General features: G+C 35.0%; 1 protein-coding gene across 1 annotated transcript in view; it reads right to left on the bottom strand.

Moving 5' to 3' along the window:
* Ndufs4 (NADH:ubiquinone oxidoreductase subunit S4) overlaps positions 1-10,779 on the bottom strand; it is a 110,653-nt gene extending 99,874 nt beyond the window's left edge. Inside the window, exon 1 of the mRNA XM_027938110.3 lies at positions 10,643-10,779. Within this exon, the coding sequence (XP_027793911.1) occupies positions 10,643-10,740 (98 nt within the window). The 5' untranslated portion in view covers positions 10,741-10,779. The remainder of the gene's footprint in view (positions 1-10,642) is intronic.
* Positions 10,780-18,937: the final 8,158 nt, after the last annotated feature.

Here is an 18,937-nt window from a genome sequence, read left to right on the forward strand (position 1 = left end):
AAAAATAAGAAAAAGTAATATTAGAAGAACCGTAACTACTCAACTACAAAAAACATATAAAGCTATAGTAATAAAAACTGTGTGATACTGACAAAGGGATTTAGGCAAATAGATCAAAAACTATTTTTAAAAAAATAGGAATAATTAGATAGTCTGGGAGTGTGGCTCAGTAATAGGGCACTTGCCTAACTAGTGTGAGGCTCTAGGTTCCATCCCCAGCATCACCCCCAAAAAAAAGAAAGAAAGAAAAGAAAATGTAAAAGGAAAAAGAAGACTTCAATAAGTAGTACTGGAACTGTGTACATCTATATACACAAAATATTAACCTTGACTTAAACATTGCATTTTATACAAAAGTTCATACGAAATGGATCAAAGATCTAAATGCAAAACATAAAACTTCAAAATTTCAAGAAGTAAATATTTTTTAAAATCTTCATGGCCTATGGTTAGGCAAAAAGCCCTTAAATACAATAAAAGCACACTTCATTAAAAAAAAAAAAAACTGATAAACTGGACTTAATCAAATTTAAGAACTTTTACTTTGTGAAAGATATTGTTAAGAGAATGAAAAGCTACAGATTATTAAAAAAATGTTTATGAACTACATACCTGACATAACTATACCCCAAAATATGCTACTTCGGCATACTGTAGAAGCAGGAAGCACTCTCTCATCTTCTTCCCCTACCCTTCTTCCTTAAAGCAGGTTATAAAATCTAGGAAGGGATTTCACAATCTTCCCTGCAACACATCATTAAGACTCTCATGTGAGTGGTGCTCTCTCTATGCCTACAGGAAAGGCACACCCTTTATTCTGAAGTGTCAAAGAATGAACAAATATGGCTTGCAAAGTTTCTCCTACTACCCTTAGATCACATTCTTTTCCCTATGGCATCTCTCCTGACTATTCACTCTTGATCAAAACTAAGAATAAAAAACATAGGTTCAACTGTTACTTTAGGTCTTTGTTTCCTTAAGAAATCTCCTGTATCAAGTAAGACTTACATTAAATAAAGTTGTATGCTGTTCTGTTCATCTGTGTTTTATTAAAGGGGAACTCATCCATGAGTCCCTAGGATGAGTCATCCTAGTCAACAAGGATGAGAAAAATAACTTTTTTTTCCTGCCTTAAGTGACAAAAAAAAAATTTTTATCCGGAATATTTAAGAACTGTCAAAGCTAAGGAATAAGAAAATAAAGAGCCCGATTAAAATATGGGCAAAACACATAAACAGATACTTCACAAGTTCAACATGGGGAAATGCATATTAAAACCATAATGAGCCAGGCAAAGTGGTGTGTACCCGTTAATTCCAGCTACTAGGGAGGCTGAGGCAGGAAGATTTTGAGTTCCAAGCCAGCCTGAGCAACTTAGCAAAACCTTGTCCCCAACACTAAAACAATGACAACAGCAATGACAAAAAACCACAATGAATTAGCCATCACAGAAATGCAAATCAAAGACATGATATCACTTTATTCTCAATAAGATGGCTATAATTTTTTTAAAAAAAGATAATACGAATCTGAAAGGCTATGAAGACACCAAACCCCCCACTCACTGCTGGTAAGAATATAAAATGGGGGCTGGGATTGTGGCTCAGAGGTAGCATGCTCGCCTAGCATGCATGAGGCACTGGGTTCGATCCTCAGCACCACATAAATATAAAATAAAGACATTGTGTCCACCTATAACTAAAAAATAATTTAAAAAAAAAAAAGAATGTAAAATGCTGTAGCCACTAAAGAAAACAATTTGCATTTTATCCAAAAGGCTAAACATAGTTATCAGATTATTCTGCAATTCCATTCCTAGGCATACGACCCATAAAATTGAAACACGTCCACAAAGAAGCTGGTACACAAATGTTCATAAAACATTATTTGTAATAGCTACAAGGTGGAAAAAACCCTAGTGCCCATCAGTTTATCAGACAAATTAAATGTGGTACATCCATACAACAGATGATTCATCAACATAAAGGAATCAAATACTGATACAATCTATAATTTGAGTAAACCTTGAAAATATTATGCTAAGTGAAAGAAGCCTGACACAAATACCATATACTCTACAATTCCATTTATATGATAGGTCCAGAACAGGCATATTTATAGAGACAAACAGTAGATTAGTATTTACTTAGGGCTGGAGGAAGGGAGAAACAGGGAGTGACTGCTGATATATATAGGGTTTCTTTTTGGAATGATGAAATGTTCTAAAATTGACTGTGGTTATGGTTGTTCAATTGTGTCAATATACTAAAAATGATCAATTAGATACTTTGATGAGTAAATTTTATGATATGTGAATTATAGGTTGATAAAGTTGTTACAAAATAAAAACTCAATGAATATCATTACTCACCTATTAGATTGGCTTTGCCAAAAATACCAATGTTAATTAAGATGCAAAACAACTAAAACTTTCATACACTGGAGGTAGAAAGCAAAATGGGACAACCACTCTTGCAAAATGGTTTGACAGTTTCTTATAAAGTTCTACATACACTTATTAAACTCTGATCCAGGAATCTCCTCCCCTGGTATTTGTTTACTCTTAAGAGAAATGAAATCATGTTCACATAAAGCCTGGTAAACAAATGTTTATAATAGTTCTATTCATAATTGCCAAAAAACAGAAATAATCTAGATGTCTTTCAATAGGTGAATGGATAAATAAAATGATACATCCTCATAATGGACTATACTTAGCAGTAAAAAGGAATGAACTATTGATATATACAACTTGGATGAATCTCAGACATTGTGATGACTAAAAGAAGCTAATCTCAAAAGGTTGTGCACTGATTAATTTTATTTATATTACAGTTAGAAAATTATTAATCTATAAAGATAAATGTGGCCAGGGATTACAGAAATCAGGGAGGGATAACATGAGGGAGTGGGGTAATGAAGTCTTTTGGTATTCTGTACTGATTATGGTGGTTATTACAGAACTCTCTACACCAGTTAAAATTCTAAGAACAGAATGGATGTGGGGGGGGGGGGCAGATTCTAAGAACTATATGCCACAAGAAAAAGGTAAAATTTCTTTCATGATAATCTTTAAAATAAAATGATGTAAAAATTTAACCTAGTGTCAATTTTCTTCAATTCAAACTTAGCTGAACTATAATCTGATAATCTCATTTAATTAAAATATAGAATACAATTCAAAGAAAGACAATGACAAAATGGAAAACATCCCTAGGGAGTACCAAATGGCAGTAAAGCATCAGGAAATATGGTCACTAATAGAGTAAGAGATCTGAAGATGCTAAGTCTAGAACATAGACCTGGAGGGAGAATGAGTGAAAACCAAGTCTTCAATAATGTGAGGGGTTGAAAAGTTCACAAGGGGTTAAACCTGTTCTGTATAGTTTTAAAGAGAAATATAACGTATCAAGGAATCTAAAAATATTGAGCATTTTCTAGAGCTCCCAGAAATTCACCATACTTCCTCAACAGCTAGATAATCAAGAAGAAGAAAAGTTCTCAAGACCCTTGCATTAACAAAAGGATTGGGTTGGATGAACCTAGAATTTTCTTTCAAGTCAAATATTATAGGAATCTACGAACTATAACTTGTAAAGTTAACATATGATAGAAGGCACTGACCATACACAAAGGTATTCCTTCCTGTCAAAACATCACTTCTTATCACACAACATTGTTAACAAAGCATTTTAAGTTCCACATTTTTAAAAAGTTGAATAAATACAAGAAATGAACAAAAGCTATGAGATGTATTTTACTTCTCCAAATCTCATTTATAATAAGAATAGTAAAATTACTACTATCTAATTAAGGTTAATGAAATAGAAACAAAGCTTATATGTTTCATGCAAATTTCTATAAGTATACTGAAAAAATTTCTTGAAAAAAGAAGTACTCTTTTCATTCAGAGTGGTAGTCCTCAAAAGAACTGTAGTACTCAAAACATCTGTATTCACTTTAAATCTCATCAAGACAGACTGACATTTTTAGGAGAACCATATGGCTTTCTTAACAGTCATCTAGAACAGGATCTTTTGTCTAGTAAGTCCTATTCAAGGACCCCTACTTATGTATGAAGCAGCTGAATAAAGGAAAGAATATATTTCTAAACCCTAGAAAACACAAAGAAATAAACTCTTCATCTAGTTTTGTTAAGGATATAGCAAAGCATTATAAAAGCAGTCAGATCTTTACACTCAAAGGTGGTGCTCCCCAACATCTGAAACAATTCTAAAAAAAAAAAAAAAAAATCACTGAAACAAGAGAACCCTAGAGAAGAAACTTTCTTAGAGAACTACAGTCAGCCAAAGACCACCTCCCCCACAACAAAACAAAACAAAAACATTTCCATTTTAAAGGATAAAACACTTTCTTCTTAAAATGTTGAAGGGCAGAGTTCAACAGCTGCTCTATATTAAACCCGAGCCTTCCAAAAGGAAGAACAAGAGTCTCTAGAGAGGAGTAATATGGTCGGCTTTCTCCAAAACTATCAAACTACCTTCTCTCCCTTTTAACAACCTCCTCCCAAAGCCTTTGTATTGCACATGGGTGAAAAGCATAAAACTTAATTTAGATTAAGAAAATATTCATCAATAAAAGCAATTTTCTTTCTGGAGATTTCCCCTATCTCTCTCCCAAAGAAAACTATTTCTGAATGAAAACTTACCCAAAAAAAAAAAAGTTTTCAGCCAGCTTCCCATCAGAACATCAGAATCACCACAGAGTTAAGCCTCAACCTAAACATACTGGACCAAAATATTGGGGCCACGGCATCTGAATTTTGTATACATAAAACTAGTAATTTTGATGCACAGCAAACATCTAAAAACCACTGAACTGAAAAATGATCTCAGAAAAAAAAAGTAAGTCCACTGACTCTAGACAAGAAGAAAAGATTACATTTGAGCAACTAATTATTAAGAACCCAAGGTTGTATTTAACTATCAAAACAACAGATAAAAAGAACTGAACTTTAAATAGCACTTCTAAGTTGTTCTCCTATCAGTATGTAAAGGAGGCAAGACTTAAAATAGTTTACTAAAATATTCAAATATTTTAATGACAGTCACTATAAAAAAGTGGCCACTGCTTAATTCAGTTACAATAAAGTTCTACCAGAATCTTTTAAATTTTTTTTAGTTATACATGGGCACAACATATTTATTTTGTTTATTTATTTTTATGCGGTGCTGAGGATGGAACCCAGTGCCTCATATATGTGAGGCAAGCACTGAGCCACAACCCCAGCCCATCTACCAGAATCTTTGGACTGTGCAAACAAAACAAAGTTATTAGAACTCAAATATTAACTGTATAATCCATCAGCCTTAAAGAGTTTTAAGATTTTAATCACAATAAAGTTCAGCCATTATCAGAGCTTAATTAAGCCTTAATTAAGAGCTTAATTAAGATTTAGTTGCTTAATATTCAAGCATATGATAAATGAAAAGAGGTGGTGAAACAGCTAAAGGAAAACAGGCTGGCAAGAAAGAATACAAAGGGCTGGGATTGTAACTCAGTAATAGAGCACTTGTTTGGCAAGTGTGAGGCACTGAGTTTGACTCTCAGCACTACATATAATAAAGGTCCATCAACAACTAAAAAAAATTTTAAAAAGAATACAAAAACATTATTAAAAAATACTATTAAAAAGCTGACATAAGAACTCAAGTATCATAATACACACTTGATAAGGTTTTGAAGGTAGCAGAATATAATAACTGTTTTCCTAATTATCACTGCAGTAAGGAAAACATAAAAAGTTATGTTCAGCATACCTCATTTAAATGTACTTAAATACATACAAAATTATGTATTTTGTTTAAGAGGGTAAAAAAAGTATAATGAAGTCACCTATAAGAAGTCACTCACAAAATAATTACAAAATTGAGGGAAAAAATCCATAGTTTAAAAATATTAACCCCTTTCATTGTATAAAAGGAACAAGAATAACATAAGAATATCAGATAGTTTTGCAAATAAAGAACACAACTTGCTGAAAGGCAGAAGATACTGAGGTTTTAATGTACAATTATCAGATACAATATTCCTAACTGCAAAAGTCAAAATATTCATTTAGATAAATAGGGCTGCGGATATAGCTCAGTTGGTAAGAGTGCTTGCCTCCCATGTACAACTAAATCAGAATATTTTCCAAGCAACATAAACGTTAGTAGTTTCACTTTTGTACCCTCATCTGAAAAAAAATGAGAACACTGAGTTCACAGGGTTACTGTGGGAAATACATGAGATAATGACACACTAGCTGATATTCAGGAAGTTAGAAATAAATGCTAGCTGCTGTTATTCATTGGAGCACAAAATAAATACATAAAAATGATACTCAGACTGGGAATATAGTTCAGTAGTAGACTGCTTGCCTGGAAAGGGTTCAATCCCCAGGACTGTACCCACCCGCAAAACATTAACTTTTACCAAGGGATATAATACATTTTAGAAGTTTTTCCGTTTGACATTGTTTGTATTTGGTACATATGTATTCTACCTAAATTCTTCATTTACCTCATCCCCAAACTGACCTCTTCCAGCAGGCATTACACAGGAATCAAATTATTCCATCTTTCTCCACTAAGCCCCTCATATAATTAAAAAGTTATATATAAAGATGAAGTTAGTTACCCTAATTACATGAGGCTGTCATAATCCAATAAATACCCTTTCCCAAATAAATCTATTTCTGCCTCTTGCTTTTTAAACTGAATAAAAAGAGGGGTCAAGATGCTTGTCAAAGTGTATGAGTACAAAATCTATAAATAACACAATTTCAATCCAGAAATTAATAGAATTCAAGGTGAAAATCCTAAATTCAAGCCACTACAAATAATTAGAAAAGAATAAATATTTATTGTAGGTATTTTTTAATTCACATTTATGTATGTTACTACTTACCTGGCTTTCACTGATGAGGCTATTATCAGAAACACTGCCTATGGCTTCCTGCTTTTCCTCACACTCTCTCATTTCTAAATATGTATTTCTTCATCTATGTGATAAGAATTTACTTGCTGTGTGCAAGCCATTAAACTAGATGCAGTATAGTATACAAAAAAAAGGATTTGTTGCAGCCTTCAAAAGGTTTGTGATTTCACTACTGATATCCTTATTTCATATGCTAAAACATGCTCATTTGCAAATGTTTGTGGGTCCATGTTTAAAAAAAAAAAGTATAGGTTGTTATGCTGAAGAAATCAACAAATCAAACATCTTTGTGGCTTACAACAAAGCTTTATTTCTCATTCCACTTACATTTTATACAATCTACAAAAACCAGTTTCTGCTTTGCTCCATGTTGTTTTTCTGGTCTAAAGGAGCAGACTCCACCTAGCCCATGATTATCTCACAGCAAAGAGAAAAGGTACATGGCAGAATAGGACAGCTCTTTGGGCTTCAGTTTGGCATGGCACATCATTTCCACTCACATTTCACTGGCCAAAGCAAATCGCCTGGCTGAGGACTAGGGACATAACAATCTATCACAATACCTATCAAAAGTACTAAAGAAGAGAAAAATATTTAGCCTATTCAAAACAATAATAAAATTAGTATTTATTTAGGGAAGGTTTACTATGTGTCAGACACTATTCTAATATTTATATGTATTGAACTATTCAATTTTCCTAAGAAGAAATCAACAAACATGTATGCTATTGATGAAAACGGATCAACCAAGTTTGGGAATTTGTAATGAGGAAAAATATTTCAAAAATACTTCAAAAATATTTCAAGCTCTCAAACATTGTCTGATACGTTAACAAAGACAGCAAAAGTAGCTAGCTGCACCTGAGGGATAGGAATCTGTTTATCCATTTTATCTGAAGTAGAAACCAACCTATTGGTTCTAAATGTTCCAAAAGTTTCTCAAATTTTGGCTGAGCCTGTTTCACCGAAAGATGAAATATACATAGAACTGTTATTAATCTTAGGACCCCTTGCTCATCAGTGGTCCTTGCAGACTCAATTGCATACTGGGAAATAAAGCAACAGATAAAACTATAGATTGGAGCACAAAATAAACTTTACAAAGAGGTCTCAATCACTTAGTCCCCACTATAGTCATTAATTAACAACCACTGAGGATCTACCACCCTAAGAACTATGTTTGAGGTAAACACAGATCAAGTTTAAATTGAGAAGTTGATATAGGACTAGGTGAGATAAATATATATGAAAACATCAAAATGAATAAATAAATAACACCACATCAAATAACCTAAGTCCCAAGTATTGCTATTTTGAAAGAACGCAAATTTATCTGGTGACACATTGCTATCCTAAATAGTTAAATTTACCCTGGAAAATTCCTTAGGAAAGTAAGGATAAATGTAGATGATTTATTAAGTTTTCTCTCACCTCAGGCTCAATCCAGGGAAATGGACACTCTATGGCACAAGCTCAGTAGATCAGCTGAAATCACTGGCTCTATTTAAATAACCTTTTCTCTAGCTTGTGTGTATATGTTGTTGGATTTTGTTTAGCTTTTTGATTTTTACTGATATACTGTAAGTAAATTCAAATGTTAATGTAGCAGCTTACTACTTCCTTGATAGTTCTTTTCCTCTATTCCCAACTCCCCTCCTTCCTATATGCCTTCTGATTCCACTCTCATATTTTACTCAAAATATCTGAAATGTCATTTGCAAATTTTTAAGCATTACAATAAAATTTGATGCATTATTTCCCCATTAGTTGGTTCTTTTTTCACTCAACCTTTTCAGATTCTCATTACTCTCAAAGCATAATAGTAAAAGAGAGCTTCAAAATAACATTTAAGGGAAAGGAACCACAAATTTCCCTCAAAGTAAGATGAACATCATTGGCTCTCTGGGGAAAAAACAACAACAAAATGTATAAAACATAAATGAATGTATTAATTTGTATTTAAAAACTATTTACCTTGGCTTAAGTTTTTTAAGATGTGAATCAAAAGTCATCTTGAATGATTTAAAATTTTATTTTCAAATCTCTCATAACAGTTGCAAGCAAAAAAAACTCTTAAATTTGGATTTGTAGTCATAATTATCATCAATTCCCAAAATCTAATATCTTAGATTTAGAGATTTATCTATAAACCCAAAAAAAAATGGCTGTGCCCTAAACTTAGATATATTGACAAGTTTTTATTAACCTACAGCAATGATCCCTTCAAACTTGATTTCAGTTCTAGGGCTACCATGAGTACATTATTATTTATGAAAGTACAATTAATCCCCAAAATGTCCAAGGGGGAAGAACTAAACAGGATTACCGCTATACTAGCCTTAAGTTATTCAGTAGAGTATTTTACTTTAGAGAACTACTTTCAAGTTCCCCAAATGTAGAACACTAAATTAAAAATTAATTTTTACCTTTCCCCAGTTTGAGAACCTTACTTTTTTAGCTATTCTACATTGTGTATTGCTCCACAATTGCCTTCAAGTCTTTTCAGAAGCCACTAAACTTATCTAGTAAACCCTCTTCTTTTCCACATAACAGTATTTAAAAGCCTAATAAGTCACCTCCAAAAGTTCCAATTAACTCGTTTAACTCTGCATTACCGCATTCCCTTTATGTTTGTTTAGCGTTACATTAATAGCATTGAAACGCGTTTTCTATTCAATCTTTAACCACTCACATTCCTCCTCCCACCCCAATCCTACCCCTGTCCAATCTTTCCAACTTTGGTCTAAGCATTTAGTGTAGTCTCCACAGCATGCAGTAGACATTTAATATAAGCCCCTAGGTTGTATTTATAATAGGCTGTGTAAAAAGCGACAAAACATTAAGACTTTGCTGATGAAAATGCTAACCTGTGTATGTAACGTGTGTAGGCTGTTAATACTGAAATGAATTCAGAAAAATTCAGAGAAATATGGAAGTGAAGGATTAAGTAAGGCAGTAAAAAAAATAAAACCACCATCACATTGTATTGCTTCAAAGCAATACAATAAAACAATTGCTAAATTATTGTGATGCTTTAGTAAAACTATGGATGGGAACAATTCCGGGACTACCATCAGTCTAAAAAATTACCTTCCCTGGCTCGGGATGTAGCTCAGTGGAACAGCTCGCACCTGGCAAGCGAGGCCACGGGCTCCTCCCCAACACCGTAAAAAATAAGAACTAAGAAATGTCTTCCAAAATTACTAGCAATGACATTTTTAATAACACTAAATTCCTAAGAAAAAAGTTTTCCTGCCATGCAGACTAATTAAACAATCTTTCTGTTCGGAAGCCCAATAAACACCACTTACACCAAAGACCGAAGTGGTGAGCAAACAGGTGACAAATGGAAGGGCCGCGAAAGTGGGGAGAAAAACCATGGAGACTCCTGTCCTTCTCTGAGGGCAAAGGTTCCGCTCAGAGTTCCCGAGACAACCACTCCCCAGAGACCCTCTACCTCGGCCACCGACCAAAAGTTTCCAGGAAACCAGAGGTCCGGCTCCCCCTATCCGCATTCACACCCCCACTCGCCAGGCCAGCGCCGGCGAACGCAGCTAGTCCTAAGTCCGCCGCCCTCTCCCGAAGAGAGGGTCAGCGGAGGACGCTTTCCCGAGGCCTCCTCCGGGACCTGGCCAGCAAGGACTCCTCAACTGTGGAGGAACCTGAGAATCTTGAAGGAGAAGCCTGACAATTCTGTTACCTGGTTGGAACCCTGGAAACGGAAATAGCAGCTGTAGCCGCTGCTCTTCTCCCCAACAACGCCTGCTTCAGCGCCACTGACATTAAGACCGCCGCCATCTTGCTGCAGGCAAATGGCAGGATGGGAGGACGGATCCCCGCAAGGGTCTAACTTCCTTCGTTCTCAAGCCAGTACAACCGCAACGTAACGGATTCGTGTGGTGTCTGCTTTCCTTCCAATACTGGGGTTTAGAAAAGAGTTAAAATGTTTGGTTGAAAGAGATAAGAAGGAAAATGGATGAAAGAAAAATGAAGAAGTGCATTGAGTGTAAATATTGCCCCATAAAAAAAAATAATCCTTATTAGTTGGTAGGACTTATTATTTAAAATGATAATGGAAAGTCCAGAAGAAAATAATTGAAAATTTAAACGCCTGCAACTCATAATTTTTCAAAGAACTCAAAATATCAAGGGCTGAGCCCATTGGGAGAGCCAGAGAGCTCGTTGAGTCCTTGAGAAACAAAAGTAGCACTTTCCCAAAGTGTTGCCAGATTGAGTTTGCAAGCCCCCAGGACAGGACTGTATTCAGTTTGAATTTCTGTAGTTATAATGATCATATTTTCCACAAACAATCTGGCCTCAGGAAGGATTTTTTTCAACATGTGGACTCATTTGAAACCCAATGGAACCTAATAATTTTTAAAATTTTAATGTATGTTTTGATTCAAATTATTAAACATGTATGAAGTATAATGTGGTGTTTTGTCATAGGTATATCTTGCATATGGAGCACTATATTTGATATTACTATTTCCTCAGTAAATCCTGAACGTGTGATCATAATTCATAAACATCAAAGATATTATTATTTTAGTGCTGGGAATTTAACCCAGGGCCTTGTTTATGCTAAGCACAAGTACACTCCTAGTCCCCCAAATATTATTAATAATATTTATTTAATTAAATTTAATTTATTAAATATTAATGCTCAGTGCAATAAAACAAAAACTATCTTCCAAAACAAGTGTTGGATATGTGTTTGTATTGTGGACTACTGACTTTTAAGAACAATGATTAGCTGTAAAAATTATAGAAATGGAAACTAGAAGTTGCCAGTGGTTAGGACAAGAAAGGAGTAGCCCTAGGGTGACCTTTGTTGTGATGGAGTAGTACTGGATTTTTATTGTGATGAGACAAATTGACATGTTAGAGAATAACATAGGACTATACAAACACTTTACATCAATATCAGTTTCCTCGCTTTGATATTGTACTACTACATTTTGAGACTGTGTGATTCTATTTATATAACTATAAGTAGATTTATGCAATTTGTGACCTTTTGGGATTGGCTTCTTTCAGCATAATACCCTTGAGATCCATCCAAGTTTTTGCATGTATCTATAGTTCATTTACTATTTTTTATTGCTGTGTTTATTCCATGGTATGGATAATTTAACCATTCACCTACTGCAGAACATTTTGATTGTTCTCTGTTTAGGGCAATACAAATACCTGCTTTGAGCAATCATGTACTGGCTTTTGTGTTTTCATTTCTGTGAGATAAATGTCCCAAAATGCAATTGCTAGGTCATGTGGAACATGTGTGTTTAGATTTTTTTTTAAGAAGCTACCAAACTGGACTGGAGGTATACATCACGTCTGGGGGGTGTACAGCTTAGTGAGAGTGTTTGCCTAGCATGCGTGAGGCCCTGGGTTTGATCCCGAGCACCACAAAATTACAACAAAACTACTTGTCTAGGGCTGGGGTTGTGGCTTAGTGGTAGAGCACTTGCCTCTCACGTGTGAGACCCTGAGTTCATCCCCAGCACCACATAAAAATAAACAAAGATAACCATCTCCTTCTACCATCCTTGTTATTCCCCTTCCCCTTTCCTCCCACCCACTATTCCCTATCTAGAGGTAATCTTCCTCCCATGCTCTCCCTCCTTACCCCACTTTGAGTCACCCCCCCCCCCTTATATCAGAGAAAACATTCGGCATTTGTTTTTTGGGGATTGGGTAACTTCACTTAGTGTAATCTTCTCTAATGCCATCCATTTCCCTGCAAGTGCCATGATCTTATTCTTTCTTATTGCTGAGTAATATTCCATTGTGTATAAATGCCACATTTTTTTTTATCCATTCATCCACTGAAGGACATCTAGGTTGGCTCCACAGTTTAGCTATTGTGAATTGTGCTGCTATAAACATTGATGTGGCTGTGTCCCGGTAGTATGCTGTTTTTAGGTCCTTTGAGTATAGTATGAGAAGAGGAATAGCTGGGTCAAATGGTGGTTCCATTCCCAGCTTTCCAAGGAATCTCCATACTGCTTTCCAAATTGGCTGCACCAATTTGCAGTCCTACCAGCAGTGTATGAGTGTACCTTTTCCCCACATCCTCGCCAACACTTGTCGTTTGTCTTCATAATAGCTGTCATTCTTACTGGAGTGAGATGGTATCTTAGAGTAGTTTTGATTTGCATTTCTCTGATTGCTAGACATGATGAGCATTTTTTCGTATATTTGTGGTATAAAGCTATATTAAGAATTGTAATGCAAAAAAAATCAATAAGAGAGCTCATGTATAACGGCATAATTTGGCATGAACATACTTTATATACAGAGTTATGAAAAATTGTTCTGTGAATGGATAATAATGAATGTAATGCAATCCACTATTGTCATGTATGAAAGAAATTTTAAAAATAAACAAAGATAAAGATCTTGTGTCCATCTACAACTAAAAAAACTTAATAAAAAATTACTTGTCTATTTTCCAGAGTATCATATTATTTTATATTCCCACCAGCTAATTATAAAAATTCAGTTTCTCCATATACTCACCAGCATTTGGTATTGTCACTGCTTTTTTTTTTTTTTAGAGAGAGAATTTTCTAATATTTATTTTTTAGTATTCGGCGGACACAACATCTTTGTTTGTATGTGGTGGTGAGGATCGAACCCGGGCCGCACGCATGCCAGGCGAGCGCCCTACCGCTTGAGCCACATCTCCAGACCACTGCTTTTTTTTTTTTTTTCCTCTTCCCAAGCTAAAATAAATAAGTCTAGTGATATCTTATCATGAGTCTTAATTTGTGTTTCTCTAATGGCTAAAGTGTTGAGTTTTTGTTTTTGTTTTTGTACCAGGGATTGAACCCAGGGTACTTAACCATAGAGCCACACCCCCAGCCCTTTTTGTATTTTATTTAGAAACAGGGTCTCACTGAGTTGCTCAGGGCCTCTCTAAATTACTGAGACTGCTTTTGAACTCATGATCCTCCTGCCTCAGCCTCCGGAGCCACTGTAATTACCCACATGCACCACTGTGCCCAGCAGTGTTGAGTATTTTTTACGTTCTTATTTGCCATTTGTATATTCTGTTAAATGTCTCATGTCTCTTGCCCATTTTCTAATTTGAATATTTCCTTTTTTCTTGTTACACTTTGAGAGTTCTTTGTGTATTCCAGATATGAGTCTTTAATCAGATATGTGGCTCAACTTATCTTTTTATCCTATCAACAGGGTCCTTCACAGAAAATTATTTTAAATTTTGATGTAGTCTATTTATTAACTTTTTAAATTTATGGATTCTGCTTTTGCTGTCTTTTCTAAGAACTGTTGACCGCTCTCCTCCCTAAAGACTTTCTTTTAAAGGTTTTTTAGTTTTACATTTAAATCTATGACCCATTTTTAGTTAATTTTAGTGAGGTTTAGGTCAAGGATCACATTTTTACTTTATGCATACCTAATCCAGGAATACTTGTGGAAAAGATAATCCTTCTTCTGTGAACTTGCTTTTATACCTTTATTCAAAGTCAATGGGCCTGAGCATGATGGCACACACCTGTAATCCTAGCTGCTTGGGGGGATGAGGCAGGAGAATCCCAAGCTCAAAGCCAGTCCGGGCAATTTAACAAGACCCTAGATAACTCAGTGAAACCCTGTCTTAAAATAAAAATTTAAAAAGGACTAGGAATGTGGCTCAGTGTTTAAGTGTCCCTGGGTTCAATCCCTGGTGCCAATTAAAAAAAAAAAAATCAGTTGGTCAAGTACATGAAAAAATGTTCAACATTTTTTTTGCTAACAATTAAGAAATGTTGTAAATCAAATCAAAACTACACTTAGATTTCATATCACTCCAGTCAGAAGGGCAACCATCAAAAATACCAATAATAATAAATGCTAGAGAAGATATAGAGTAAAAGGAACACTTCTATACCCTTGGTGGAATTGTTAATTAGGACAATGCTTCAGAAATCAGTATGGAGGGTCCTCAAGAGACTAGAAAATAGATCCACCTTATAACCCAGCTATACCACTCCTCAATATTTATCCTAAGAATTAAAGTTATCTACTATGGTGATACATGCATACCCACATTTACAGCAGCACAATTTACAATAGCAAAGTATGGAACCAGCCTAGGTGTCCATCAATGAATGAATGGATAAAGCAAATGTGGTATAAATACACAATGAAGTTTTATTCAGCCATAAAAAATTAATGAACTTATGTCATTTTCAGGAAAATTGATGAATATTATGTTAAGTGAAAGAAGCCAAACTCAGAAATTCAAGGGTATATTTTCTTTCATATGTATTAGCCAGAGAGGAAAAAGAAAGAAAAGGCGTGTGTGGGGGGGAGAGGTCTTATGAAAACTGAAGGGAGATTAGTAGATAGAGGAAAGAGAGGGACCAGGAAGAAGGAGGAGAAAGCAGGTAGGGAGAATAGTATTGGACAAATTATATTGTAATATTATGTGCATGTATAAACATATAATAAGAAGTCCCACCATTATATACAACTATAATGCACCAATAAAAAATTAAAAGAAATGGAAAAAATAAGTCAGTTGGCCATATTTGTGTGTGGCTATTTCTGGGTTCTCTATTTCAGAGGAAATTTTAAACCCAGGGATAGTTGTGATGTTTGGGTTAAATTTTAATAGTGATTTTATATATCAAGGAGTAACTTATGATGTGTCCCAGTGTTCAATAAGGCAATTACTCTAGTCCTGTTACTATCCCTATTAACCAAAATTCAGCCTCTTAATGTACTGATATTCTTATCCCCTCTTCTAGGGATTTTGAATCCCTAGGAAAGCCTCCACTCTGTGGTCTTTTTATTTTCTACACATCCTGTGATCCAAGATCAGCACTGCCAAGCATCTACTCTGATAGAATCTCTGGATCTCTTCACCTCTGCTGGATTCCCTCAGCCACAGGTACCTGACATCCTTACTGAACTTACATACAGGATATAGGTTTGGGGAAAAAAACAGAAGTACCTTATGTGTGCCTTTATTAATTGATTGATTGATTGCTGTAGTTTTCACTTGAACCAGAGATTTTACCATTAAGCTTAATAGAATGTCTAGGTCTAAACATTATTTTTTTTCAGCAGGAGAACTAAAATGTGAATTGGCTTTACCTTTTGCTTACATTTCATGTACAATGACCAGACTCTTCTTCCTGAAGCATTTTGTTCAGCATTGCTAAACAAAACAGTAACCCAAGACACTTGATTTACTACTATGAGTATTATCTAACTTTATCTAGTTCTTCAATAGTTTGATATAGCTTTGCTTTTTTATTTATTTTATTAATTTTTTTTTAGGTGCTAGGGATCAGGCTCAGGGCCTTGAGCATGCACTATACCACTGAGCTACCATCCCATTCTCCTTGGGTTTTTTTTGTTTTTGTTTTATTGATTTTATTTTTTTAAATACATGACAGCGGAATGCATTACAATTCTTACTACACATACAGAGTACAATTTTTCATATCTTTGTATATATAGAGTATGTTTGCACCAATTCATGTCTTTATACATGTACTTTGGTTTTTTGCATTACAATTCTTATTACACAAATATACCACAATTTTTCATATCTCTGTTTATATATAAAGTATGTTGACACCCAATTCAATTTCCTTGTTTTTTTTTTTTTTTTAACTGGGTCTCACTATGTTGGCCAGACTGGCTGCCAATTGGTGACCCTCCTGCCCCATCCTCCCAAGTATTGACACAGTTTTTCATTTACTTAATATCCATAATATCATTTCCCAAGTGATATTCTAGGGAACACTAATTTTGAGAGAGTTCAACAGATGTTTCTTAAAAATGATTTCACATTATTAATAAATGCCTGATTTGGGAACACATAATATCCTTGGAGTAATTCTTTTGTTGTTGTTGTTCTAATTAGTTATACATGATAGTAGAATCCACTTTGACACATCATACATAAATGGAGTATAATTTCTCATTCTTCTGGTTGTACATAATGTAGAATCACATCAGTCATGGAGTCATACATATACATAGAATAATAATGTCAGATTCATTCTACTACCGTTCCTACCCCCATACCCTCTCCCCTCCCTTTACTCCCTTCTGCCTAATCTAGAGTACCTTTATTTTCCCTAGCCAACCCCACTCTTGTTGTGAATTAGCATCCACATATCAGAGAAAACATTTGGCTTTTCGTTTTTTGGGATTGGCTTATTTCACTTAGCATGAAATTCTCCAGCTCCATCCATTTACCAGCAAATGCCATAATTTCATTCTTCTTTAAGGCTGAGTAATAGTCCATTGTGTAAATATACCACATTTTCTTTATCCATTCATCTGTTGAAGTACACCTAGGTTGGTTCCATAGTTTAGCTATTATGAATTGAGATGCTATAAACATTGATGTGACTGTGTCACTGTAGTATGCTGATTTTAAGTCCTTTGGGTATAAACCAAGGAGTGGGATAGCTGGGTCAAATGGTGGTTCCATTCCAAGTTTTCTGAGGAATCTCCAAACCACTTTCCATAATGGTTGCACCAATTTGCAGTCCCGCCAGCAATGTATGAGTGTACCTTTTTCCCCACATATTCATCAATATTTATTGCTGCGTGTAATCTTGATAACTGTCATTCTAACTAGAATGAGAAGAAATCTTAGAGTAGTTTTGATTTGCATTTCTCTAATTGCTAGAGATGTGGAACATTTTTTTCATATATTTGTCAATAGATTGTATATCTTCTGTGAAGTGTGTTCAGTTACTTAGCCCATTTATTGATTGGATTTTTTTTTTTTTTTGGTGTTAAGTTTTTTGAGTTCTTTATATATCCTGGAGATTAATACTCTATCTGAGGTGCCTGTAGTAAATATTTTCTCCCATTCTCTAGGCTCTCTCTTCATGTTATTATTTCCTCTGCTGAGAAGAAGCTCTTTAGTTTTATTCCATCCAATTTATTTATTCTTGATTTTACTTCTTGCACTTTAGGAGTTTCATTAACGAAGTCAGATCCTAGGCCAACATGGTGAAGATTTGGGCTTAGTTCTTCTTCTATTAGGTGCAGGGTCTCTGTTCCAGTGCCTAAGTCTTTGATCCACTTTCAGTTGAGCTTCATGCGGGGGAAGAAATAGGGGTTTCATTTCATTTTGTTACATGTGGATTTCCAATTTTCCCAGCACCATTTGTTAAATATCTTAATATCACCTCAATCTTTAAAATATATCCAGATTGACTATTTTCCTAACTCTACTGTTACTACAGTAATCCAAGTCACCATCACCTCTTGTATTAATTCTTGCAATAGCCTTCCACTTGCTTTCACGCAGCAGTCAGAATTATTGAAAAAGAAGTCAGATCATGCCATTCCCATGTTCAGAACACTTCATAACCTTCTTATCTCATCAGAGTAAAAGCCAAAGACCTTCTTATGATATTTAAAGCCCTGTACAGCCTGCCATAATTTCATTCTTCTTTTTAGGGTATAGCTCAGTGGTAGTTTCCCTGGGCAAGCACACATGGGCAACATCCTGTGTTTGATCCCCAGCTTCCAGGTAAAAAAAGAAGGAAGGCTCTCTGACCTCATTACTACTATTGTCCCCTTTAGTCACTGCACTCTAGAACCACTGGCCTTGGTATTCCCAGAGCACACCAGGTACATCTATATCCAAGGACCTTTGCACTTGATGTTCCTTATGCCTATAGGATTGCTATTCCCTGTGTCTGGAATACTCTTCCCCCATATATCCCCCATCTCCCTTTTTCCTTTCCTTCCTCCCTCTTCCTACAGACTTTTCTAACCACCCTATCTATAATTTTGGCACCACACCAGAGATTTCTATACATTTTTCCTGCTTTATTTTTTCTGCTTAGCATTTTGTAACTTTCAGTACTCTATGAAATTTCTATGATACATATGAATTAAAAATAAGAGCAAATATCCTTTGATAAGTCAGATCTATCTTCCACCAGCAATAAACTTAAACTTTTTCTTGCCTTCACAGAAATGCTACCAGGAACCATTGTTC

This window comes from Marmota flaviventris, chromosome 5 (assembly GCF_047511675.1).
Source record: "Marmota flaviventris isolate mMarFla1 chromosome 5, mMarFla1.hap1, whole genome shotgun sequence".
In the NCBI taxonomy this organism is placed as follows: domain Eukaryota; kingdom Metazoa; phylum Chordata; class Mammalia; order Rodentia; family Sciuridae; genus Marmota; species Marmota flaviventris.